Source organism: Hemisphaericaspora subhashii (genome assembly GCF_019202705.1).
Source record: "Hemisphaericaspora subhashii strain CBS 10753 chromosome Unknown scaffold58, whole genome shotgun sequence".
Lineage (NCBI taxonomy): Eukaryota > Fungi > Ascomycota > Pichiomycetes > Serinales > Debaryomycetaceae > Hemisphaericaspora > Hemisphaericaspora subhashii.
The window spans coordinates 53605-74221 of NW_026057330.1; the positions used below are offsets into that span (position 1 = coordinate 53605).

General features: G+C 34.7%; 8 protein-coding genes across 8 annotated transcripts; 4 read left to right on the plus strand and 4 right to left on the minus strand. All coding sequences in view use genetic code 12, as the record gives it.

Annotated features, from left to right (window-relative positions):
* Positions 1-1858: 1858 nt before the first annotated feature.
* Positions 1859-2737, plus strand: HMX1 (Hmx1p; the record flags this gene model as incomplete). The annotated part of the gene is made up of 1 exon (XM_049407789.1): positions 1859-2737. The coding sequence occupies one exon, from the start codon at positions 1859-1861 to the stop codon at positions 2735-2737; it is 879 nt and encodes a 292-aa protein (XP_049262824.1).
* A 162-nt stretch (positions 2738-2899) lies between these two features.
* On the minus strand, positions 2900-3634 carry HBR1 (nucleoside-triphosphatase; the record flags this gene model as incomplete). Its single annotated transcript, XM_049407790.1, has 1 exon — positions 2900-3634. One exon carries the CDS (start codon positions 3632-3634, stop codon positions 2900-2902), a length of 735 nt encoding a protein of 244 aa, XP_049262825.1.
* A 247-nt stretch (positions 3635-3881) lies between these two features.
* Positions 3882-4506, plus strand: J8A68_003890 (CCR4-NOT core subunit; the record flags this gene model as incomplete). Its single annotated transcript, XM_049407791.1, has 2 exons — positions 3882-3885; positions 3956-4506. The coding sequence occupies 2 exons, from the start codon at positions 3882-3884 to the stop codon at positions 4504-4506; spliced, it is 555 nt and encodes a 184-aa protein (XP_049262826.1).
* Positions 4507-4599: 93 nt separating this feature from the next.
* On the minus strand, positions 4600-5400 carry J8A68_003891 (retromer subunit; the record flags this gene model as incomplete). Its single annotated transcript, XM_049407792.1, has 1 exon — positions 4600-5400. The coding sequence occupies one exon, from the start codon at positions 5398-5400 to the stop codon at positions 4600-4602; it is 801 nt and encodes a 266-aa protein (XP_049262827.1).
* A 299-nt stretch (positions 5401-5699) lies between these two features.
* J8A68_003892 (uncharacterized protein) lies at positions 5700-7310 on the minus strand (the record flags this gene model as incomplete). Its single annotated transcript, XM_049407793.1, has 1 exon — positions 5700-7310. The coding sequence occupies one exon, from the start codon at positions 7308-7310 to the stop codon at positions 5700-5702; it is 1611 nt and encodes a 536-aa protein (XP_049262828.1).
* Positions 7311-10283: 2973 nt separating this feature from the next.
* Positions 10284-15236, plus strand: GSL1 (Gsl1p; the record flags this gene model as incomplete). The annotated part of the gene is made up of 3 exons (XM_049407794.1): positions 10284-11607; positions 11776-11827; positions 11930-15236. 3 exons carry the CDS (start codon positions 10284-10286, stop codon positions 15234-15236), a joined length of 4683 nt encoding a protein of 1560 aa, XP_049262829.1.
* Positions 15237-15682: 446 nt separating this feature from the next.
* On the plus strand, positions 15683-17503 carry BFA1 (Bfa1p; the record flags this gene model as incomplete). Its single annotated transcript, XM_049407795.1, has 1 exon — positions 15683-17503. The coding sequence occupies one exon, from the start codon at positions 15683-15685 to the stop codon at positions 17501-17503; it is 1821 nt and encodes a 606-aa protein (XP_049262830.1).
* A 182-nt stretch (positions 17504-17685) lies between these two features.
* PHR2 (1,3-beta-glucanosyltransferase) lies at positions 17686-19311 on the minus strand (the record flags this gene model as incomplete). Its single annotated transcript, XM_049407798.1, has 1 exon — positions 17686-19311. The coding sequence occupies one exon, from the start codon at positions 19309-19311 to the stop codon at positions 17686-17688; it is 1626 nt and encodes a 541-aa protein (XP_049262831.1).
* Positions 19312-20617: the final 1306 nt, after the last annotated feature.

Here is a 20617-nt window from a genome sequence, read left to right on the forward strand (position 1 = left end):
ACATCGGTTGCAAACGTAATATTGGTTAAGCCTCATAACGGTTCTTGGAAGGTAGTTTTCTAAAGCCTGTTCTATTAAAATATCGAAATAAACTGTAAAAGTTCGCGAATCAGGCTTAGGCTTTATTTTTTTGTGTGAAATATTACGTAGTCTTCTACTCGACGAACTTATTGAGGACGATCTTCGTTCAGTAGTTGATTAATTCCTCCAAAAAAAAAGCTACGAGAATTCGACCCTGCTCTTTTCTCATTGGAGTTTTCCAGGCAACCTTCTCCCCTGATACTATATCTGAAATGCAGTATGGAATCATATAGGAATATCGCCACTAGTCATCGAGGATATAGAGTATATACCAGAAAGTGAGGGTTTGTAGAACCATCAAGTATTTGAAACATTCCATTAAAGCAGAAAGATTCCCCTCTGAATAGGACCTTCGGCAAAAGAACAATTGGAGAGACAAGTATAATTGTATTACGAAATGAAAACAGGGAAGGCTTGAACAGACCGTCGAATGAAAGCATCCTATAAAAGTGAGCCAAGTAACTTGATCATGAGTTATGACGGACTGCTACTTTGAAATTGATATACTAGGCCTGTCTCAGGAATTTGAGAGGTAAGCAACGTCCATACGTTTTCATATATGCTTCCAGTACATGTCCACTGAAACATCAACATAGTTTCTCAACTGACTCTTTCCCCTTCAAATGTGTAAAATACAATCTGATGTCTCAACTATAATCAATGCATCAAGGGGAGAATGTCTGATAAAACCTTACTGTACTAACAAGCCAAGTCCAAGATCTCCGAAATGACTCTTATAAGTGGATGATAAACAGAGTGTACGGATCCGATGAACAGGAAAATGTTTTGTAATTGGATATAAATATGTACTAGAAAGTGGTACGATGAATATGAAAATATTCTGGCTCGGCGATTAGGTATGAAATATTGTAAATAAGATGTGGTTATGAAATCATGTCGTATGATACATGTCGATCGTTGAAATAATTAATCTTCCTCCTCGTAAAAGATCTGATAAAAATTGATGATTTGATATTTTTTCGGTTGACATGCCGAAAATCGCATATTGCCCCGCGAAATTTGAACTTTAGCTTAGGAACCCATACATCTAAGATATAAAGACAGAGAATAATAACAGATAACAAAAGTTCATAATATGGTACCTTATGTTAGAGTTAGATAAACACAAAACTCTCGTTTGATATTTCGGAAGAATTGTATGGCTTACATAGAAAAGACTTGTTTTAGTATAAACTAGTAAGTAATTCTTCGGAGCGGTTCTTTAGTTATAAAGCTGAATCTCCTCATTGACAAGACAACAGGCCATGGTACTTAAAACTACTAAACAGTGATAGCAAGGCGAGTTGTGATTGCTCATACACATTAAAACATCGCTTTACCGCTTTACCACTTTACCACACATACAAAAGTCCAAGTAACCTAGGGAATGAGGTTTAAAACGTATTGGTCGGTATGTACCTCCGAGAATATCTCTGGTAAATAAAGCTTAAATAATCAGGTAAAACATCCCCCCTTTTATTACAATAAAGGACTTATCGCCAGTTCGGTGGTTTAGTAGCTTTACCCAAAAAACTAAAAATTATAAATAGAAAACAACGCGCGTGGGTTTTACCGATAAGTGCGAGGAGTCGCCACACTAAAAAAAACCTCGAAGAGCATATCGGAGATATCGCTTTAGATAATAAATTTGCGATTGATTAAAATATTTATCAAATATATAAATTAACCATCATTTCTCCCCCCTTTATCTTTTTACTTATTTAATATATATTCCTACATCCATATATTTTAGCATATTAACACATATAAACACACAATGTCTGCTACTCAAACAGTTGGTGCTACTACCAAATTAAATCAAAATGAAATTATTCCTGCCAAATCTGATGTTGGTGCTTTAGCAAATAGAATTAATTTAGAAACTAAAAGTTTACATGACACAGTTGATAAGCTAGTAACACTTAAAATGGCTATTGCTCTTAAGAATTATAAAGTTTATCGTCAAGGTTTACAAGCATTCTATCATGTTTTTGCTTCTATTGAAAAGGCTTTATATCGTCAAATGGAAGCTAATGATCAATGGGCTGATATGTTAAAACAAGTTTGGAAACCAGAAGTTGCTAGAACAGAAAAGGCAGAACAAGATTTATTATTCTTTTATGATGATTGTAAGGAAAAGTTTGTTAACCCAATGTTACCTGAACAAATCAAATTTACTGAACATATTTTAGAAGTTACTAAAGAAAAACCATATTTATTATTTGCTTATATGCATGTTATGTATTTAGCTTTATTTGCTGGTGGTAGAATCATGAGATCATCTGTCACGAAGGCTACTGGTCTTTTCCCAAGAAAGGATGGCGTAAAACATGAAGAATTTGTTAAGTTGGGTGCTAACTTTTTCAGCTTTGATGTTGCTGATGAAGATGCATTTAGAATCATCTATAAGAGAGATTATGAATTGGTAACTAGAAATGGTTTAACTGAAGATCAAAAACAAGAAATCATTCAAGAATCCAAACTTATCTTTGAAGAAAACGCAAAATTAATTCGTGAATTAGAACAACATAACATGGATAAGGTTACTAATACATGGACTTATTATGGTATTACAAGAGGGTATTACGCTGCTTTGTTTACCCTTCTCTTGGTAGTTTTGCTTTACATTAAGAAGCTCGCATTGCATTTCCTTTAGATTTAGAGTCCGTTTATATGGTGTTTATTTAGTGTTTTCTTCTTTTTAGTTCTGGTTCCTTTTTTTTTATTTGGTTAATGGTTGGGAGTTCACCTATGTCTATAATTAATGTATATTAGATGGAAATAATTCAAAATTATGACTTCTTTTATTTCAATAAGATTACTCGTAGTGACCTTCCTCGTCACCTTCCTCTACTCCTACTTCAAAATCTTCGTCGTAGTCCTCGGAATCGTAGTCCTCGGAATCGTCATCTTCTTCATCGTCACTGGCGTCTTCATCACTATCACCCTGTTCAGCTAGCTTAGCAGCAGCAATCTCAGGATCCAACTCATTTGTGACCCCCTTTGGGTGATCTTCAATCCATCCAGAGACCCATGAACTAATTCTATCGACATTTTCGTCCATATCTTCGGCGCTATTTGAATTCAATTCAATGACAATTTCAGGCACATATCCATCTCTGGCATCATTTAAAACAACCTCCATGATCTCACAATCTATATTCTCTTGAAGCTTGGCTTCGTTATAATTCCTCTTCTTCAAACGATCATACAAGATTGAATTATCAGTTCTTAAAACAACAACTAAATCAACTAATCTTTCTGGGAAAATATCACAACAATGCCAATCTATTATAGCACCTCCTTTTTCCATATCTACTGCCAATGAATCTAACAATTTGTCTTCATCGACAACAGAGGTATCTAATCTTTCATCATATGATTCAATACATCCTCTTTCTTTGGCAACTTCACTTACATTCAAATGATTGAATTTGTTCTTGCCATCTTTTATCTCTTGGTTTAAATGTGATACAAGACTTTCGGAATGAGATGTCTTACCACAGCCTGGAGTACCAGTTATTATTATATTAGGAAGGAATCTTCTGGACATATCGTTTGACTCTATAGGGATTATCTAGTTGCTAAAGTTAATGATATACAATCAACGTATTGGTTGTCAAAATTTTCAAAGAGATGGGGGAAATAATTGGACCGTAAGGAAAGTATTCACGTGACCAGCAAACCGGAATTTTCATACATATTCAACAATTTTTCTTTGGTGAGTGTCTTATTTACAGACACCGCCGAATGGTAACCGTACAAGTAGACTTACAAAAGATAACAATAGATATAAAATCATGCGTATGTATTAATCAGATAATACAAATTGACCAATAGTACTTATATACTAACTTATAAGGTTTTTTTTTAGCTGCTGGAGTGTCAACTGAATCACTGGAAAATGATATGAGTAAATTTGGAATGGATGGACTAACATCTCTCGTGAGAATGGAACAATCGAACTATACAAACTTCGCCATAGGACAAGATATAAGTAAAGTAGGGTTGGATCTATCCAAAGGTTCTGAAATATTGAAAAATTTAGCATCACCCTGGGCAGAAACATCAAGATCTGATGTAGAACCTTATTTCACATTACCAAATGATATAAAACCGGAAAATATAATACCTCCACCAGGACCATGTGATAATAAGATTCAAAGTTTTACTGATGAAACGTTGTTTTATATATTTTATATGAGACCTAGGGATACTCTACAAGAATATGCTGCAAGAGAGTTGGTTGCTCGTAATTGGAGGTATCATAAGGATATTCAAGTATGGTTGACAAAAGATAGTAATGTGGAACCTGTATTAATAAGTCAAGATGTAGAGAAGGGGGTGTATATTTTCTTTGATCCTCATAATTGGGAAAAGATTAGAAAGGAGTTTGTATTACATTACTCTTCTGTTCAAGCTTAAAAGAAGAACGCTTTTGGAAATGAAATGTAAATTGTATTGGTATTGTATCTTATAAAATTTTATTTATATAATTAATTAATAAATTATATCTTTTCATTCTTTGGTATATGTAACCTTATCGACTTTAACTTCCCCATTCAAATATGTATAGATGTATAACACACATGTATTTCCTTGAGCATCCAACAAACAGAAAGAGGGAATGTTTGCATTCATTTCTTCAACTTCATTTAATATTCCTTTATTGATCTTATTATCCTCCGTCACATCTTTATCCTGTTCAATTGCCTCCCGCTTTTCTGCTTCTTCATTTGAACCCTTTTCTTCGTTCAGTTCTTTATCTATTTCTTCCTTAGGTTGATCTTGGTGTTCCTCTTCATAATCTTCATTATCAGGCCAATCAAAGCTAAGAGCCCCAGTTGCACTTCCAGGATTAATGAAAAATTTGCCATCCAATGTATATGCTTCAACTTTATGAGTTCCACCCCATATCAAAACATCAACATCTAATTCTCTTGCAAAAGCCAGTAACGACAATGGATCTCCTCTCGGAACAATTTGAAATCCATTAGTGTATCCAATACGTAAACCATCACAGACAAAAACATTATAATATGGGATAGGTTCTTCCTTCTTGGATATCAAACTCAATTGTTGAGATAATATTACTGAATTATCAAACTCTCCTTTAACTATACTGAATTGAGGTGATAAATTGTGTAAGAATTCTAAAGTCTTTTGAGAATTGGTTATATTACCTAAGCATACTACTCGCGATATTTTATTATTTGTAGGAATTGAATTTGGATTGGGGCATAAAAGCTTCTTAAACTTTGATGGTAAATTAATCGATCTTTCTGGAATGAATAAATCCCCAATAGCTAGAGTTAACATTTATTGATATGTGTATTATAGGTCGAGAAATAACTACAGCGAGAATCAGAAGCGGAAATTGATTAATGAATCTTTTTTTTGCCCGTAGTAAATCTCGCCGCTCCGCATTACTGGTCTTGTTTCCCCTAGTACGGGATGAATCATATTTGACTTGCGTCCATCGTGACGGAACTGAAGTACTACAGGGAATCTAAAAATCAAAGATTATTATCAGATTCAAGCATATAATTAATCGATATATGAAATAAAGTCCTATAAAGTATTAATACTAATATTGTAGAAAAAAAAAAGGGTTGTCTCTAATGATCAGTGGTGATCTTTTCCAAAACCTGAGGATAGTTTCTAAAGATTTCATCAAATCTCTGTCTGTTTGTCATTTGGAAGATTTCTGGATCCTTTGCCAATGCAACAAAGAAGGTGGAAATACCAGATTCAATAACAGTCAAAGTGACACGCGTGATTTGGGCTGCAATCAAGAAGGAGAATGCAATCACTGGGGCATAGAATGAACCATCATCATTATAGGCTGGTTTGGTGAATCTCAAATAGAAGAATGCTAACAATGCCACCACATAAGCGACAAATAAGGAATACAAATTCAAGGCTGTGTTAATAAACATATCATTTATAAGTACATCCATACCTTTGAAACGAAGTAAATCAAATGTATCCTTTGCAGCTCTAATATAACTCTTTCCATATAAAGCAACATAACAATACGCATAATGATTGAAATAACGAACCAACCAATCAATAAACCCAAGGATGAAATCAAGTACAATCATTCCACAAACTGCCCATCCATTCCCTTCTGCTGCGAAATTAGATCTTAAGATTGCAAATAATTGTCTTAATAACTGGATTAAAGAAACAATCAAGGATCCAAATGAGATTGAACCAAAACAATACGTTAATGCTCTCTTTAAAGAAGACAATGCGGGATGTCTTGGAGCGCCTTGGTCTGAACTAGCTAAGTAATACCAAGTTCCGTATATACCTGAGATAACGACATGTATTACATTTCTAATAACTTCAGAAATATAATATCCGGCAAAAAATACAAATACCAACACACCAATAAGCTTCGATTGGGAACAGCTTCCTCCTCCGACTGAACATGCTTCATTATTTGTATTAGGATCGAACTTGACATATGTTGCCACAATTACAACTGAAAATAATACACTGAATGCGGCACTGACCAAAAGTCCAATGAATGACGTCATAAGTGTTGATGGATACTGTTTCATAACATCAATCGCAATTGTCAATATGGTAGCACTCAATGGAATTCTACTACGAGCCCTCCAATAAGCCCATGCTCCAATCAATGCAAATACAAGGAAAACAATAGCAGCAGAATAATATCCAGCTACAAAATAATAAATTGCAGTTCCGATTCCTAAAACAATATTCAATATCAATCCGGAAATAATGAAAAGCTTTGGAGCCATTCTTGCAAACACGATAATTAAAGCAGATAAAACGATTCCCACTACAATGACAAATGAAAATAGAATGATTGTATTAGTATTCAAACTAAAAGTATTTCCGGAATCATAAATCGATCCACCTTGAAAACTATACGTCACGCGTAGAGCATTCAAAGTAATACCAGCAACCGCAACAAAACCTGCAACAACTAAAAGAAAGAATACCGTAAATGGCCAGTCATTAAATTTGGGTTTCTCAACTTTGAAACTCTCTTCAAAATCTTGAGCTGGAACGGGTTTCTCATAATAGGATTGATATTTTTGATTTTCGATATCATATGGTTCTTCTTGATATTGTGGTTGTTGTTGATATTGTTGGTTTGGGTCAATCTGTTGTTGTTGTCCGTATTGTGGTTGTTGTTGAGGGGGAGGGGGTGGTGGTGGAGGACGCAGATAATTTGGATTATCGTAGCTCATCGTAACTTCTTATGAGAAAGATTTGCAATAGGTAGTGATAGAATTGACCTTGATAGTAACCGATTATATGTGTAGCTTCTGTTACGTGTTGGTTATAAATTAATAGATGAAATGGTTAATAGCAATTTAAACTTTCTTAAATAAGTTGTTATGAGAAGAGAGTAGAAAAAGGGAAACGAGGGTTATAAAAAACAGAGTTTGTTACGAGAGTTCCAGAAAACACAATGGGGATTTGAAAGTTGAAATAAAATAACACAAAAAAATAGAACAATTGAAACTTGCAATTAATCATCTGAAATTTCAAGATTCACAATTGTAATTGGATATCATTCGGTTTGAGAATTAACACCAAAATAGTACCATTAATATATAGATTAATCTACCAATGATTCAACTTTCTTCTCAGATCAATTCCATAATTTTCTTGACCTTACACGGGGTTTACCCAAGACAATTACCGTTGTAAGGCTGAACACATTATTTTTTACCTTTGTTGTTCTAACTTTGTGCAACGATATTCTACACATTCTATCACCTTGTGTCGGCCTAGAAATCTCCATCTACAACGAAACAAAAGATAATATAAGAAGAATTGGCCCGTATAGCTCCTTTCATCGGTATTACAAACTAGGACAGATGTGGTATTCCAGATTTTATAAGATTTACTTGACCGGAGTTTCTCGTGAGCTCCCCACATGCATGTAAAGCCATATCACGGGTATTCTTTTGCTACAGTATTTCACATCTCTAAGAACTCTTGGGCAGGCACTTAAATAGTTCTGATGGTCTCCGCAAGCTTGGAACAGGTATCCAGCCTTGACCTGGGACCATTTCTTGAATCTTAGTATTGTATAATTATATTGAAAATTTTCTGCAGAAATTCTGCTTGAATTCAGATATACAAACTGAATCCCCTATCAAAACAAGAGAATCGAATAGAAGAGAATCAAATAGTGACCTAAAGGGGAAAGCTCTTCTGTCAAGGGATGACCTTCCGCTTCCTCAGCATCTCCCAATAATCTTCTGAAAATCTTCTTCTACTTGCAAATTTTCAAAAATTATCCTTATTCTCAAACTAAACCACGTCAAGACTAAAAATTCTGCCATGGGATTTTCAAATCATCAATATGCGAGGTTAATGGATTAATTTGGATATTTGAACATCATTAAAAAGAACAATTGAAACTAGAATCAATAGAATTTCACCAATATGAACACCCCAACTTTTTTGCTTTCAAACTCAACTTCATACTTTTGAGTTCATACCATTTTATACAATTCCGATATAGTGTAACGGCTAGCACGGTTCGCTTTCACCGAGCAGACCCGGGTTCGACTCCCGGTATCGGAAAACCTTTCTTTTTTCCTGTTCCTACTAAACTGTTTGGAAATAACTGTTGATATTTGGACAATAGGATCGTTCAAAGGTGGTTGCAATAATTTTTTGAATTAATTTTTTTTGTAGGTGGCAAAAAAAAATTCGCGCGCATGAATGTTTATTTGCAGCTTTTTATTTTTGAGTTGCAGTTACACAAAGGCTGCACGGAATCCTCCACAAAGCATACAGAGACATGATGATTCAGCTATGCTTCTATGACATAGAATGCAACAACTAGATTACAAGTATGAATATCTTTTGCTAGTTTGGAGGCGAAGGATAGAAGTACACAATATATAAAATACCGAAATAATATCTAAGGCATGTTGATTCCCAAATACTTGTACTCCTGGGTCCCAGAAACCCCCTAAGAATCTTCATTAATGCGTTGTTTTTCCATGCTCAAGAGGAAGTACACTCCTGGAATAAAAACCACTAGAGATAGAACGAAAAATAATCGATCGTTCAATGAACATGTCCTGTGCGATCAAAGTCTGAGAAATAGAAAGACATCGAACTGTTAAAAGGCCCTTTCGAGCACTCGCTTTAAGACCATGGTAAGCTCACAGCAATGGAGAAACCAATATGGTCAAAGAGTAACTAGATTTCTCTGTTTGATGTCCAAGAGTAAAATTAGACAGAGCAGCTAAAAAATTACACACAAAAACTGGTCAATCGTATTTTCCCGACTCCAAACTTTAGTTAATCAATATAACCCACCTGTCTCAGATTAGAATTCCAATCCTATGTTATGTTTCTGGATGTGATATCTGCTTAGAAATAGATTGAATAGGAAATAAATGCATAAAGTTTTCATTGGGGGAGAAACCACACAATATTATGCTAATAAGCCAGCCCAAGAACCTTCCCAGGTTATGCAGCAATTTCCTGAAAACTCCCCAGCATGGAAGAGCTTCTTAGGTGAACAGAAGAGTTTCAAATGTTGAGCTCACGGTCCAATTCATTCGCAAATGGGTATCGTACACATCGAAGAGTCTTAACAACTACTCCTACACACTTAATCTATAGGATGCTGCTGAAATAAGGTTTTAGGCAATGATGCTTTTTGCCTTTAATGTATATTGTTTTTCTGTTTGTTATATTTCTGTATGTTAGTATGTATATGAACTCAATAAACAGATTGTATATGTAAAAAAAAAAAAAAAAAATAGACGTTCATTAGCAGGATTGGAACCGGAATTGGTCAAAATATCACGTGACACAGAACCCTCGTAACTTCAAATTGGAAAAAAAGTCGCCTTTATGGCCAAGTTGGTAAGGCACCTCACTAGTAATGAGGAGATCGTCAGTTCGAATCTGGCTGAAGGCAATTTTTTTTTGAACGTTGATCCGTATTGCATCTCTACTTCGTAGAAGTTACAAATCAGCTGAAATCGAGGTAATTTCAAATACCGTATTTGCTATCGACTTTTAAACCTTCATTATTTTATTGAAAAGTGTATTTTTTAAAATTTTGGTATGCCTTGATTTTAAAGATAAACTGACGATAAAAATTTGCTGCAAAAAAAAATTGAGAATATCATAAACAAACTTGAAATTCAATTCCCTTTTTGCTTTTATTGAGTAATAACCATATGGATGAATATTCGCAAAGCAATCAACTAGATTCAAAGTACAAGTCTTGGAATATTGAAAATGAAGCTATGATACTTGATTCAGATATATGGGAAATATTTGTTGAGGTTGGAAACATCTTTGGGTTTCAAGATGATAACGTAAGCAATATGTTTGACCATTTTATGACCCAATTAGACTCCCGAGCTAGCCGAATGACCTGCTCTAAAGCTTTGCTATCATTGCATATGGATTATATAGGTGGTACTTTTTCCAATTATAAGAAGTGGTATTTTAGTTCTCAGCAAAAGTTTGATAGTGATCCGTCATGGAATCCTAAAATGAAAGTGAAAAAGAAAAAGAAGATCCAAGAAGAGGATGGAGAGTTCAGATGGCAAATGAAATATTTTAACCACTCTGAGAGGGATTACATACTACATATAGCACTATATTTGCTTATATGGGGAGAAGCTAACAACGTAAGATTCATTCCAGAATGTCTTTGTTTCATTTTTCAGTGTGCGCTAGACCACTTGGGACTACGGAAGGATGTCCAATTAGCTGCCCTACCTAAATTTCATTTTTTGAATCAAATAATTAACCCCATATATAATTTCATAAGGGATCAGCAATTTTCATTTGTAGATGGTGTCTGGAAAAGAAAAGAAATAGACCATTCGAAAGTAATAGGTTATGACGATATAAATCAACAATTTTGGAGTCCAGAAGGACTATATAGAATTAAGTTACAGGATGGAGCCAGATTGTATGATGTTCCAAAACAGGAAAGATACAGCCAGATTGCACAAATTGATTGGAACAATTCCCTATCAAAAACATATCGAGAGAGAAGAACGTGGGTTCACGTTTTCACCAATTTCAATAGGGTTTGGTTAATCCACGTTACAATGTTTTGGTATTTCATGGCATTCAACTCCCCTTCTCTTTATACAATTAACTACACTCCAGAGAAAGAACCTCAATTGCATATTAGGTTGGCAGTTGTCGCAATTGGAGGAACAATCGCAGGTTTATTGTCATTTTTCGCAGCCATGTCGGAGTATTTTTTCATTTCCCGAAAGATTCCTCATCGACAAAAAGTGCTGTACAGATTAGGGATACTTTTCCTCCTTATTTGTATCAATACTGGACCTTTAGTATACTTGTTGGGATTTTTAAGATGGGATAGATATTCATATCATGGAGATGTAGTGGGTAGTGTACTGGTTGCTATATCTATCATCACATTCCTTTATCTAGCATTAGCTCCACCAGGTCATTTTCCAGGTACAAGTTCAAATAACTCATTTTCAGCTTCCTTTCTGAAGTTAAAGCGTCGCAGTCGTCTATTTTCATATTTGTTATGGATATGTGTATTCGGAGCCAAATATTCAGAGTCCTATTTTTTCTTAATATTGTCGCTAAAGGACCCTATCCAAATCCTTTCCACCATTGTGTTAAACTGCCACAGAGGAAACTTACTATGTATCTTCCAGCCGAAAATCACACTAGTTTTATTTTATTTGACTGACTTGATTTTATTCTTCTTAGATACTTATCTTTGGTATGTTATTTGCAATTGTTTATTTTCAGTTGGATTGTCATTTTCGTTGGGGGTTTCAATCTTTACCCCTTGGAGGAATATCTTCTGTCGATTGCCGGATAGGATCATGACTAAAATTTATCACCCATCCCCTGCTGGTGACCCTAATAGTTGTCTAATTATTATATCACAGATTTGGAACAGTATTATTATTTCAATGTACAGAGAACACTTTATATCGGTGGAGCAGGTCAGCAAGTTAGTGTATCAGAGAGGAGTTACCGAAGAAAATACCATCCGTCCCCCATTATTCTTTGCATTTGAGGATGATAATACATTTCAGTTACATGATTTTTTCACCATTGGAATCGAATGTGAAAGAAGGATTACTTTCTTTGCTCAGTCACTTTCAAGTCCGCTTCCAGAACCCTTTCCTGTTGTATCTATTCCAGCTTTCACAGTATTAATTCCCCATTATTCAGAAAAGATTTTATTAAGCTTAAAAGATTTAATCAAAGAAACCAAATTTTCGAAATTGACACTTTTGGATTACTTGAAGCAGCTTCATGCTAGTGAATGGGATTCATTTGTGAAAGATAGCAAGATGTTACAAACAATTGAAGTTGATGATAAAGAAGGAACACAACTTTCTTTGAACCTAGTTTTCAAGAGCAACACAAAAGAGGACACTGATAGGTACATCAGAGATAAGATTGAAGATTTACCATATTATTGTGTCGGTTTTAAAGATTCATCACCTGAGCATACATTGAGAACAAGAATTTGGGCAGCACTTAGATGTCAAACATTGTATAGGACAATATCTGGATTTATGAATTATGACACCGCTTTGAAATTACTCCATAGAACGGAAAATCTTGGATTCTACCTTGAAGATCAATATCAATTGGAAGATGAACTAGAAGAATTTGTAAGTAGAAAATTCAATCTCTTGGTTGCAATGCAAAAGTTTCAAAATTTCACTCCCGATGTCGCAGAAGATGCTCGTATACTATTCAAGGCATATCCAAATCTAAGAGTGGCTATATTGGAAGAAGAAGATAATAAAGGTGAGAAGGAATATTATTCAACATTATTGGATGTATCCCAAAAAGATACAAATGGAAAATACGTGAGAAAGTACCGAATTAAACTATCTGGGAATCCAATCTTGGGAGATGGCAAATCAGATAATCAGAACAATGCGATAATATTCTATAGAGGGGAATATATTCAAGTGATTGATGCGAATCAAGATAACTATTTGGAAGAATGTCTCAAAATAAAGTCCTTATTATGTGAGTTTGAAGAAATGAAAATGGATATTACTTCAGGATATGTTCCCGGTGGTGACGCAAAACCAGAGAAGAGTCCAGTTGCAATTCTCGGAGCTAGAGAGTTTATCTTTTCTCAAAATATTGGCATTTTGGGAGATATTGCTGCAGGAAAAGAGCAAACATTTGGTACGTTGTTTGCCAGGACAATGGGTGAAATTGGATCCAAGTTACATTATGGACATCCAGACTTTCTAAATGGTATTTTTATGACAACTCGAGGAGGTATCTCAAAAGCACAAAGGGGACTACATTTGAACGAGGATATATATGCTGGAATAACTGCAGTTTGTCGTGGTGGTAGGATAAAGCATTGTGATTACTATCAGTGTGGGAAAGGTCGGGATCTTGGGTTTGAATCTATTATTAATTTTACGACCAAAATAGGAGCTGGAATGGGAGAGCAATTGCTATCAAGGGAATATTTTTATTTAGGTACTCAATTACCGATTGATAGGTTTCTTTCATTTTATTATGCACATCCTGGATTCCATATCAATAACCTTTCGATTATGCTTTCAGTGAAGATGTTTATGTTGTTATTGGCCAACCTTGGTGCTTTAAACTATGGAACTATTACATGTGATCCTGATGATCCTGGAAAAACACCCGGCTGTCATAATCTTATACCGGTATTAAATTGGATTGATAGGTTTGTTCTTTCAGTGTTTGTGTGTTTTTTTATTTCGTTTTTGCCATTGATTATTCAAGAGCTTATTGAAAAGGGATTTATAAAGGCGGTTTTTAGAATTATGTTCCAGGTAGTTTCACTATCACCATTGTTTGAAGTATTTTTATGCCAGATTTATTCTAAAGCACTCCGAGATAATTTGGTATTTGGCGAAGCTCAATATATTGCTACAGGTAGAGGATTTGCAATATCAAGAATACCTTTTGCAACTTTATATTCTCGATATGTTCATTCCACAATTTATTACGGTTGCGAAATTTTTCTTGTGATCGTATTTGCATCATTGACTATTTGGAGAAAAGCTTTAATGTGGTTTGCTATTACAATAATATCGCTATGTTTGGCTCCTTTCGTGTTCAATCCCCATCAATTTAATTTTGCTGATTTTTTCCTAGATTACAGACAGTTTATACGATGGTTATCAAGAGGGAACTCCAAACCAAAAATACTGTCATGGATACATCATACACAAAGGAGAAGATCTAAATTGACCGGAGAGAAATTGGGTAAATATGTACTGGGAAGGAATTCATCGTCGTTTAATTTATTTATAGGGGAAGTTGTTTCTCCATTTGCCAGTGTTGTACTTTATTTGCTTCCATATATGTTTATTAACCGATCAAGTAATTATTTGGAATTGAGTTTAAAAAATCCAATTCTTAGATTGGTTCTTATAACGTTATTACCATACTTGGAGAATGCAGTTACATTACTATTGTTATGGCCAATGTCAGTATTATTAGGACCCATTATTGGTTATTTTTACAAGACGATTCCAGCATTCATAGCAGGGGTTGCCCATTTCATGGCTATTGCATTTAATATTGCTAATTTTGAGATTTTATTCTTTTTAGAAGGTTGGAATTTTGTAAGACTAATATCCGCATCTTTGGTTATTTTCAATTTGCATAGAATGATTTCTAATTTTGTACTTATAATATTTGTATCTAGAGAACGTGGAGAAGATGTTACAAATAAAGCATGGTGGTCAGGTAATTGGATCAAAAGTGGGTTGGGATTTTTTGTGATTACCCAACATGTACGAGAGTTTATTGTTAAGATTTTAGAACTCAATAAGTTTACACTTGATTTCATTGTGGGTCATTTCTTATTATTTGCCATGTTTCCAATTTTATTCATTCCATATATTGATACTTGGCATACTAGCATGTTATTTTGGATTAAACCGACGCGTCAGTTTTTCCGTCCAATACTAAGTAAACGACAAAGGAGGAGACGTAATTGGACCATTCTAAGATATTTCATATTATTTTTGTTAATATTTATTATATTTGTTTCATTGATAATAATTCCTATGATATTGGAGAAGAATTCAAAGGATATAGTACCATTTTTGAAGAAGTTGGTTGGGAAAGTAGGTGGAGGAGGAGAAGAAAAGGTGTGAAAAAAGATCCAGAGCATTATGTTTTGACAGACATATTTAAAATAAAATACAAACTAGGGAGTTTTCCATATATAAAATTAGCTGTTTTCTATTTATATTTAGAAAAGTCTTGTAATTAAAATTTAAGTTTAAGTTTTTAAGTTTATACCAATTTGATGATTGCAAAATTTTTATTTTTTATTTTTTATCCTTTGAATTTCTTTGTTTTCATTTTTGGTGTTTTTGTTTATTTTTTATTTGTTTTGCTTGTTGATTTTAATTTTCAAATGGAAATGTTACAAAGCAATTTCAATACAACCCACCCATTCACCTCTTATCTTCAGGTATTTACATGTTACATCAATTGCATAAGGGAATTGCTATATAGACAAATACAAACACAGACAAGGTCTTCCCACCACATCAAACACATACGCCCACATAAACACACACACTGTTAGACACAGATGAAACCACCTCATGGAATCTCACCATCATCGAGAATTCAATCCTTAAATAAACAAGAAAGATTAAAGCAATTTGCAGATCGACAAGAAGATGAAATATTTGGAGACATAGAAGGCATAGATTTTGGAATCAGTCATCAAATGGAAAATACCCTACGCGTGAATCGCGACAATCCAACTGATTTGGAAACATTAAAATTGAATCAACTTTCATTGGAAGACAGCCCTTATGGAAATGTCAAAACACACAAGTACAACAAGGGCAGCAGGCTGAATAAAAGCGTGCTGCCTCAACTGTTTTTTCTTACTCCTACCAATCGTGAAGATCCACTTCCGAATTCGGGATCAACCAGTAGCGGCAAACGAATAACGAGAGAATATTTGAGTGAATACAGCGAGGAGAATGATACTGACGTTACGTCAGAGTTTACTGATAATGATTTCGATGGATGGGATTTGCTTACGAAAAATGAAGAAGGTCAAGGAGATCAAACTAGCATATATCAAAAGATGAACCAGCATTTAATCGCCAGGAAAGTTCAACAACAAAAGGAAGCAGAAATAGAACAAGAAGAATTAAGAAAACTTTGGATGGCAAAGAAGAAACAAGAGCAAGATTATATGGATCCTAATCAAACTATAAAATTACAAGATTTTTCTGCATATCAAGATAACAAACTTACAAATGAGAATTTGAGCTTATTTGATCTATTGGAGAATGAAAAAACCGTGAATTATGAATATACACGGGATGAATTCGATCAATTTGAGGATGGCCTCGATGACAACTTTGTAGAAGAACTACAAAAGAGACATGCTCAACGAGTTCACAACATTAATCGCAATCCTAAAAGTTCCTTACGAAATAAACAATCAATGCCTTCTATTGCAAGGACAAGCAAACCTTCTATAAAACGATTCCAATCGACAATGGAATTCGCAAAGCAAAGCGGATTGGATGGAATACAAGAAGAACCCGCATTTAAATATAATGATAACCTTAAACGAAAGCTTGACCGTATTCCTTCATTTTATAATACTCAAGAATCGGAAAAGAAAACCCAATTATTGAACAAATATCGTGATAACATAAAGACAAATGACAGCATCCATCAACAGAGTCATCATAAGAGAAAAATGGGTGTAGTCAAATGTCTCAACAACAATAGAGTAACACAAAACCCGTCATTTCCAACCCCCACCAAGAATATGACATTCAACTACAGTCAGAATAGATGGGAAGGCAACGAAGAAGAATTGATGAGATTTGAGAATCTCAGTAAACCTGCATTAATCACCACCCGCGAATTCGAAGAACCGGTATTAAGATTAGCTATTCCAACTAAAGGGGAAGGTACACATAATATGGCTTACGATAAGGAGAGATTATGTTGGGTAAATTTAGATGGAGAAGATGACGCTATATTTCATGACATACCTGATTTGATAGAAGCCAAGCCTTACAAATTGAATGCTCCGCCTCAAACAGTAAACAATTCCGCACAATCCATAATGAAACTAGCGCTGCAGCAACATATGAACTCCCCCACTATTAGGAGAGGTGCAAGTCAATTCACTCAAAGGACTACTTCTAATATTTCAACGGGGGATGTAGATGGAAGACTTGGTCAGAGAGTGGCTAATGATGACGACCACAATGAGTTTAAGTTGAGTAAGAAATTGATTGAGAAATTTGTTAAGGAAGATTCGAGAATTGAAAGAAAAACTCGACATTGGTTTAACAATAATTCAACAAGGAATTCAGGGTTCAATCGTGATTATTATTGGGAAATCAGAAAAATGGTAATCGAGAATGAGTAGGCGTTCTACCGACTAGCTACAGCTCAGAAGTCACAACATGTGCTAACAATCCTTTTTCACTATCTTAAGCATTCCAACTTTTCATAAATATGTTTTATTATTTATTTTCTATGTAATATTGTATTTATCTATTTAGTAACAATCTAACAAAACTTGCATGTTACAATAAAAAACTTTCAAACTTAGAGAACGAGCATGCAGAAACCAGCAAACATAGAAACACCGACGGTAGCGACCTTAGTCCAAGTGTTTGAACCGTATTGAGGAGCAGCACCGGACTTCTTGTTGTCACCAGTAGAAGAACCAGAGCTTTGAGAGTCAGTCTTAGAACCGGTTTGAGAACCAGATTCAGCAGCATCAGTTTGAACAGCACCAACCACAGTACCTAAACCTGAAACACCAGCAGATTTTAAGTAAGCGGAACAGGTTGAAGCAGTGGCAGCACTTTGAATAGAAGCACGACCATCGAAGTCACAAGCATCTTTAGCTTTATTTTGAGATTCGTAATAAAGGTTTAAGACGAAACTTAATTGTTGATCAGCGTTACATGGAGAGTAAGCACCATAATCACCAGTAGTACCATTAGCACTGATACCAGAACAGTCAATTCTTGAACAAACGTAGTTAAATAAATCTCCATAATCTGATTCCGCGACATTAGAATCAACAACACATTGTAAAGAGTTGACCATACATTGACAAATGTTCTTATCTGGGGTTGGTGGTAATTCAGTAGCAGCTTCCCAGTTTGAAGTAGAAGTTGGACAATCAGTATTGGTGACAGAAGATGAAGACTCTTGAGCTGCATCAACACCAGATGGAGAAATCTGCAAGATTTCAGATTTGTAGTTGTTGTAATCAACTAAAGTCTTAACATCACCATTTGAATCAATAGAAACTAAACCATAATCATTTTCTTCTTGGAAGTACATGTAGACAATACCACCAGACCAGACACCAGTCATGTCAGGACCGTAAAGAGTGGCGACTTCTTGGAATTTTCTTGGTTGGACTGCGTTACAACCATATTCGGAGAAGAAAAGTGGAATACCTATGTGCTGGTACATGTCAGTGATGTTTTCATAACCAGAAGTCTTGAAGGAAGAAGATCCACACCATTCATACATGTTAATACCGAAGAAATCGGCTCTAACATCTTCATCACCACAAGCGAAATATTCAGCTAAAGGAAGTCTAATATCAATATCATCATTAGCAGAATAACCAACAGGAATATCTCTATAGTTCTTAGCCTTAATATAAGCCTTAGTATCTCTAACAGCAGCTTTAACGAAAGCAGAAGCATCAGTGTTATTAACTGCATTAGTAACTTCATTACCAGCAAAGAAACCTAAAATATTGGTATAATTTTGGAATGAATCAACAACTGAAGTATATCTTTGTAATAAATCTAAATTCCATTCTGGAGTATCTCTATTAATAGATTCATCTGGTTGAGATAAATCAGCAATAACATAAATACCAGCATCTTGTAACATTTCCATACATGCAGTATGATCAGCAGTATTATCTAAAGCATAAACTCTAATAACATTAGTATCAACTGCTTGCATATAAGGAATATCTCTCTTACAAGCATCAGCATCAGCTAAAGGATCAACGAAGGTGGCGTTAGTACCATTTGGGTTTTGTTGATAAGCAATACCCTTGATAAAGAATTGTGATCCATTATTGGAATAAAAGAATTTATTACCAACAATTTCAATTGGTGGTAAATCAGCAACAACTGAAGTAATACAGGCGGAAATAGCCAAAATGGTGGAAGGAATTAAAGATTTAAACAACATAACGAATGACTGACTGTCTGACTCTTTATAAACCAAGAAAGAAATAAAAAAATTCAGATAGAAGAAGAAAACAGAAAAATAGAAAAAAAAAAGGGACAGACACAAGAAAATTTAAATGAAAAAAAAAAGATCGGGGCCCGTCAAACACGATCGAGTGATTTTTTCGTAAAAAGCTTAAAATAGAAAAAAAAGAAACAAACGGAATTAAAAAAAATATTTATCTTGCTAAATATAGTGAAAAGCCCCACCTGAGAAGAAGGAGGCACTGACGACGTGAAACAAACACTAGGCAAAGCTACTTTACCTTAAGAGAGTGAGAGGTTATCAGATTGATTACCTTGGGGGGTTAATCAGATGGGGGGTGTTGTAATCGATTATTCTCTTTTGTGTGAGAATCATAAATCAAACAAAGAAGTTTCCATTCAGTATTTTCTTTTCTATTCGTGTCCCCCTATTGTTGCCAGGTTTTTAAGTTAAGAAAGTATACATTACAGCAAATGCGCAATGACATAAAGCCAGATGATCAGCAACTTACCAAATAGGTTTATCCTATGAATGCCGGAGTTTTATTTGGTTGGAGGTAAAAGATTCCATTGAAACGCCATGATCGGATCATCTCGGCATCTATGGAGACTCAGTTAAAATGTGCATACATATAAACCACAAAAACAAAGAAATAAATTAGTGTGACTTAGATTTAAATTCGTCGTCTACGTCACATCTGGTCAGCCCAGTTGGCTGGGGAAGTTGCTCTTCTCCCGAATGAACCTTATAGTTGAGAGCCATCAGTACAAAACAAATGTATGTGTCGAGGATTTATTTTTTGGGAATTTGTCCAGAACCGGAAACCATATCGTCTATTATTTTTTCTAATAAATTTAAAATATTTTTTAATGGCTCATTGACTTGCAGAAATCATGGCTGTGCAGATTTTTTTTTTCTCTTACTTCAAATATGCAACCTCAAAATACTTTTGAAATTGCTGCTAAAAGTTAAAATCGTGATTCTTCGTTAAACAACTAAGAAAGCCAATATAAATGGCTATTTCTGTATCACCATAAAAAATCCTAATAAATTCACGATTTTAATGGGAATAAAGACAAAGATATGAAACTCAGAAAAATCCCTCTTGACTTCAAACGATTGCTATCTAAAAAGCCACCAACTCCTATTCTCACAATTATATGTCAAAAATTAGGGATTGAAAATGTGAGAACGCCTTGTTTGTTTGAAATAAATATGAATATTCACCCAGGAATACTATTGGATCTACGAAAGAGTCCACAGTTCAGTATGATATGTCTTC